A 6,716-nucleotide genomic window follows, 5' to 3' on the forward strand; every position below is an offset into this window, starting at 1 on the left:
TGTTCCCCCTCAGAGACAGGCTATTTCTAGGAGAACTACCAAGTTAACCATTTCACTGCTGTCGCCTTGCGGGTAGGAACCCCATTTCCCCCTGTGCTGCTGATAGATCATGCCTAGCTCACTAACATAAGTGTCACTTTAAATAGAGAAAAGAGCGATCTAGCAGGCCCTGCAAGTCACTGTAACTTTGTTTCTCTGAACAGATGCAGAAATTAATGCAACAAAAAGAATATGCAAAACAAGTTAAGGAGTACAACATGAAGGCACTATCCATTCTGTCAAAACCACAAGCAAAAACTGAGAATAAATCTGCCATCCCTCGGCAGAAGGTAAGAAATTCTGACAAAGGTAGTTATCTTTTCCATTAGAATTAAAAGGAAACTATTGTTACCTCATAAAAATGAATTCCCCCGCATTTCTTGAACACATGGGATGTTTTAGCTACTGCCATTCCTGCAGCTACCCATCATTCACAGATTTGGATGTAAAAATGACATAGACACATATGATGTTACAAGGTTAGCTTTTTCCTTTTTCTGAACTTTGTTATTGTCTTTAGTCCTCTCCATGTTTTCTTCCAAGTATAGTATTCGAAGTTCATTACACATAAAAATTGAATAATAACGCTATTTCTTAGTTAATCAGGATTGATAATTTCTCCATTCAATTTCGTTCTCTACCATGAAATAAGTTTAAAGGCAATTAGTGTTTTCTTGCTGTTTGTGGGTGCCTATGTCAAAGAAAAGTCCTCATTGTTTCTCTCAAGTTCATTCCCCTACATTTTTCCTAAGGGGTTATAACATATAGCTTCCTCTATCCAAGAGAAATTATTTCGTAAGATAAAAAATGTTCTCCTTCTCAGTCATAATCATCCAACTGTAAGTCATGATGTGAATGAAATATGTTCTGTGGAGACACAGAGCTCTGCAGTGCAAGCCTCTGCCTCAGCCCCAGTAAGGACATGGGTCTCTTGGCACGAGGGACAAGTGACCCTTTGGTGCCTGTAGGAATTTGTACTTCATGTTCTCTTTCACAGACCATTATATCATTGATTTATTGCCTTTCTCCCTCAGACCTTGAAGACCTCAATTCACTTGATTGAGTTTCCATGGTGCAACTTTTTCTTTTTTTCTCCAGTCTATTATTTTTTTCATGAAGAGATTCAAGGCAACAAGTCTGTAACTAGAAATTCCTACAGAAGTGACCTACACACACTGAGAGTCTGGAGTTTTTCTGTTTTGAAGGGATTTTCCCCATCTAGGACCTAAATATACCATGCGTTTTCATTTTAGCCATCAAGAAACTCTTATTAAAATATAAAACTGATATAAAAGCAGATTTAGAAATCATATTTTAGTGATCTCATTTTTATTGTAATGGCTTTCAGAACTGACATCACTCAGAAAAAAATAGACTGACTTTTTTCAGTATCCGGGTTTATATAGGTATACTAAGGAAAAGAAAAAACAAACAAACTTTTAACCTCTAATAAATACTTGCTAGAGTTCCAAGAGCTTAGGAACAAGAATAGTTGCTGTATAGAGACAGTGGAAATGTAATGGCTGCATGCGATGTCAGAGGGGTAGTGGATGGGGGGTGGGGGATTATCACTGTGTGAGGGATATAAATGATAAATGTCTAACTATTACATTGTTTTGTGCACCTGAAACTAATAAAAAAAGTTTAAAAAAAAGAATAGTTGCTGTAATAATGGAGGCTCAATTTTATACCAACTACAGTGATAACTTTGGTCTCAAGTTATGTAACAAGTCCCCTTTGGATAGAAAGATCTGTTAATATCTCCTTATTATAAGTTTAGAAGCTAAACTTATAAGCCAGAAGCTAAATAGATCAACCACATGGGAAATCTATTGTCAAACACTTTAATAAAACTTTGTTTTACAGAGAAAACATCCAAGGCAAAACTGTATGTATCATTTTTCAACTCTTTTTTCACAGCTAATTCTTATGTGGCTAATTTATTTTGTTTAAACTGTGTGCTATGCTACATTATTTGCCTTTTCCATTTGATCTCTATTTCCATCCATGTCTTAATACATTATTGTAGCAATATTCTTCACTTATATTAACAATAAACATTTCCTAAAACTAGATTGAATTAAGGAACGCAGGGCTCACTTCCTATTACAAATAAGATTTTATCCTTATGCTTTCAGGCTTTGGAATATGCAAAGACCATCCCAAAACCCAAACCTTCAAGTTTAACTGATCAGGTGTCAAAGGAAAAGAAAAATTCAACCGATGCTGGAAAAGAAGCCACTTTACCTGAAATCTCACTGCTGGAAATATTGCAGAGCAGACACGAAAGGGAAAAACAAGCTGTGGCTGCTTTCAGAGTCCTTCACATTGTATAGACACATGTAGGAGACTGGTAACACCCGGGGAGTGTACATGGAGAAAAGAAACTTCAAGCAACCTCTCTGCATTGAGGGTGATGAACTAATGTCATCGTTGAACTGGAGTCCATCTGCGCTTTCTACAGGATTTAAGACATGGGGCTCTATTACATTATGGTGTCATATTGTACTTTCTAGGAAGAATTCTTTTGGGTTATTTATTTTAAAATCAGTTAGAATTTGGGCTAAATAAGAACTACGGAATAAAGTATTTTGGTTTTATATTGCATCTTTTGATTTCTTAAACGATCTCTGCCCTTTTTTAACTTACATAATGAAAACCTTGAAGTTACCCAGAAATAAGTTTATCAACTTGTGTTTTTCTACCTCACCTTTTAATTAAGAAAAAAAAAGTATAAACACTTCAGGTTCTACTAAAATTAACTCAAATTGGACTATTCACTAATCATTTAGAGATACCAATTCCAAAATATTTATAAAATTTAAAAATTTAGCCAAAGCGTTTATATGTAAAACTGAAAGAAATGAAGGTACATTTAGATGTGCTTACTCAAGCAGAACAAATCCCAGTACTGTTCTAACAGATCATCAAGACATTAATTAGAAATCCTTTAAGTCCAGAAACACCCAACTCAAGCAGCTCTGAGAGCCACACTTTCTCAAAGCTACTTATTCTAAGGATATAAATTTGCTGGGCATCTTGCCATCACAAATATCTTAAAATATTATTGAATGTATGCTGTCACACACAAAATAATTTTAGGTAAGACAAAAGCATTCCATAATTTACCACAGAATGTCAACATTAATATTTTTAAAAATTTTTTAAATCTTTTGAAATTGAATGAACATTATAAAATTCTCAGGTCTTTAAATAATACTGGATGATTTTTTTTTCCTTACTTGCCAGTAATAGATGAGCATTGTATCCTTAGGTGGCCATATCCAGAAATGGACAATTTTACAAATAATTTAGGGCATATCTATTTATCTACACAGGTGTCATAAGGACTAGCTTTGGAGATTTACTCTTGTGTTTTATACATTTTACATATGCCTTAACGTGGTATAAAAGCTGCCTGTACATGACTTTCTCTTAAAACTGGAAGCAATTAGAATTGCAAGTCTGGAAAGATGACAAGTATCTGAAGAAAATAGTAAACTGATGAATCATGCTTCAGTGATATTTGGAAAATCATATCGTACGTGAGGAAGTAGCTCAGGAAAATCACAGCTCAAGCTGCTCCTAAAATACATTCGTAAAAGAAGAAGAACTTTCAGAGTACATGGTGAAGACTTGTAAAAGAAATGTGTGGCATGATGTTTTTAAGTATCTTAAATGTAAAGTTGCTCTGGAAGATAAAACAATGCATTTAGAGACAAGGTGAATTTTTAAATATTCTACTTTTATTAGAGTATCTTAAAGGAATTTAGAACCTGGCATGGGGTTATCTTGTTCACCTGACAATTTTTCAGAAGAGAAAATGGAGATCAAAAAAGGATAAGTGACTCTGAAGTCTGTCAGTCCTACTGACAGTAATAGGAGAGTAGCCAGGTCTAAACTCCGATATGTCAACACCAAGGACAGCACTGTTTGATTATTTGTTTGTGGGAAGAAGTAGTTTTTGTTTTATTGTGTGGGCAAGGAGCATGTAGTTGTTATGAATTGCAGTTTTGGACCTGAACTTCCATAATTAAGTTCCATATTCACAAATATGCGTTACTATGTACCTTGTCATATTTTTAATATGTACAATCTGGCAACTTCATTACTGCACTTCAATACTTCATTACTACATAAAGTTATAAGCGATATATATAGCAACTTAGATGGTGACCAATAAAAGAGACACTTTTTCTTTTTTTTTTTCAGCACATTTTAAAACTTTCCCATAACTATTTCTGTGTTAGCCTAAGCATTGCTAACCCCTTCAGTCGCTTCCACACATACTATCAAGAACCCACACTTAGTTGAAACAGGTTACAGAATTCAGTTGATGTCAAATAACATTTCACAGGATCTCACTCCCAACACAAGTCTTCACCACCCAGCCTATAAAACTATAGAACATCAAAATTCTTTGTACACAAACACTGAGAGTGACAAGTGGCATCTAAATTGACTTTGGCTAAAAAACATAAAGTTTTGGATTGAAATTAAAAAATGGATCAAACTAAGCCTTCATCTAGCTCCCAGTCAAATAACAATGGTAAGATCCAGCAGAATGTCACTAAGCTACCATGATACTAAGACAGGGTAGAGATTCTGCCGAAACAATGAATGACAAACACTTTTTTGCTCCTCCTTTAAATTGTATGAGTAACAATAGTATTGATCTTTTATAGACCCAAGTGGATCAGTGATCAATTTTTGTAGTATTTCTGTTTCAGATATTTAAGTAAAAACAATCTACCTATTAGAAAGCAAGGGATTTTAAACTTGAGTGATATAGTGCTGGAGGGCCAGTATTTGACCACATGTTACATAAGCCACTGAAAAATATAGTGCCTAATCTGCCTAATCGCTATGAACTGGAGTAAATAAAGGACTTTAAACCACATTTTGTCTCTTATATAACCTTCTTTTTATGGTGCTTTTTCATCTTGAGTTTCCAACAAGAGCGTCCTCTTAAAGAGAGCTTTTTTACAAGGAGCTGAATTTAATGACAGCTGTCTTCATGATATTGTTTTGTATAGTAAGGAGTTTCTTGGGAGTTATCTAGAAACCAACTCAAGAAAAGACAATATTAAGGAACAAAATAAAAGGTAAGCCTAGCAAAAGCTCCAATGTCTAATGGCTCAAACTGGGGCCTTATTATTGGTTAATGAATCATTGTCAAAACATCACAGCAAGCATGAGCATGCACAGTCTAGTCTATACTGAGAAAATGACTCTTCATCCCAACAGTTATTAGCTGGGAGTTGTTTGCAAACACATCCAGTAATTATAACAACACTGGAGCTAATTGAGAACTTTGAGTTGATAGCAAGTGATCTACAATAGCAGACTAGATAAACTCAGGGGGGATTCTTTTTAATTACTTATTGAAAAATAGCAGAAAAATGAATTAAATTTGGATGATAGTCTGCAGATATCAGGGAAAGTTTAGCTAATTCTCTCCTAGCTGTGCTTTAAAACATATATTACCATTATATTAGAAGTAGCATTTGAAAATATAAAGTTTTTAAGGAAAAATCAAAGTTGCTCTCTTAAATACACCTTTTTAAAAGATTCCCCTTTCCTATTAAAGTAAGAACCTTGAATGATACGTATTTCATCCAACTCTCAAGTATTCATAGGATGACTTGTCCCTAATGCTAAGTGTGTTTTCATGACTTCTATTCCTAATGGGTAAAAACAGAAACAAGAAGATACACAAATATTCCATTTGCCTCTTTAGTTGTTTTCCCAGTGAGGAAAAGATTTTAGAAAGTAGCACAAATTTTTTAAATAATGGGAATTTTGTTTATCCAGTTTCACTCCTCCCCCAACCCCTGATTATAAGGAATTGTCTATATTGTGAGGCAAAACTTTTATACTATAAAAGAAAATTAAAGGAGAAATGTGTATTCTAATAAAAAATTTATTTAGATATTTGCTCCACTTTTTAAAATATGCTGAAGTAGAGTTTCAGAATAGCTAAAAATCTGATATTCAGAATTGTCCCCTCACCCCACTGCTCCAGACTAAGTACAGTATTTGTTTCTACTTCCCCGACAGCTTCATTAAGCAAAACCACACAGCTTTCTCACAGTGGTGCTGAGAAAACAAAACATCTCACTTTCCTCAGCAAACATTTGGTCAACAGAAAGCAAAGGGTTTTGGATGGCAGATTTTTCATTTATTTATTTTACTCCCCATTCTTAAAGATTCCTATTCTTCATGTTTGGTTATTTAATTTTGGCTCAGTGAAATAACTGGAAAATTGGGGCTTTCCCAAAATGTTATGAAAACATCACCTTTTAAGATGCAAAGTGCACAGATTTTTCAGCTCTCTCAGTAAAGGGGCTCTTCGGGTGTTATGAAGGCAGGAGAAGGAATTTGGTGGGCAAGGTTGATCTCCCTCGCTGCCTCTCCATTGCCCTTTCATTTTCCCCTTGCAAACCCGAGCAATGCAAGTAATTAATTTTCAATAAGCTGAATAAATGGTCTTCTGCTATTATATCGTCTAACAGGTTGAGAGGATTACAATGATGTGAGCATTTCAGGCAAATATATTTAGTGAAGCCTTGGAAATAGCTGATAAGATTTCATAAATATCCTTTACTGAGCTGACAGCACATAGAGATCAGCCAGATACGGGAGCTGCTGGACTGGCCTCTCAGGATACCCTCTGT

General features: G+C 34.8%; 1 protein-coding gene across 3 annotated transcripts in view; it reads left to right on the forward strand.

The window, feature by feature from the left end:
• The window catches only part of JHY (junctional cadherin complex regulator), an 80,971-nt gene extending 78,332 nt beyond the window's left edge, over positions 1 to 2,639 (forward strand). For 2 of the 3 annotated variants that reach the window (XM_019718585.3, XM_019718587.3), the window contains 2 exons: positions 204 to 329; positions 2,178 to 2,639. In XM_019718585.3, coding sequence (XP_019574144.3) covers positions 204 to 329; positions 2,178 to 2,375 — 324 coding nt within the window. In that variant the 3' untranslated portion in view covers positions 2,376 to 2,639. Of the gene's footprint in view, positions 1 to 203; positions 330 to 1,905; positions 1,928 to 2,177 lie in introns of all 3 variants that reach the window. The other variant, XM_019718588.3, reaches the window with a different exon arrangement.
• The last annotated feature ends 4,077 nt before the right edge of the window (positions 2,640 to 6,716 follow it).

Source organism: Rhinolophus sinicus, chromosome 9 (genome assembly GCF_057876585.1).
Source record: "Rhinolophus sinicus isolate RSI-liver-muscle chromosome 9, RSI-T2T, whole genome shotgun sequence".
Lineage (NCBI taxonomy): Eukaryota > Metazoa > Chordata > Mammalia > Chiroptera > Rhinolophidae > Rhinolophus > Rhinolophus sinicus.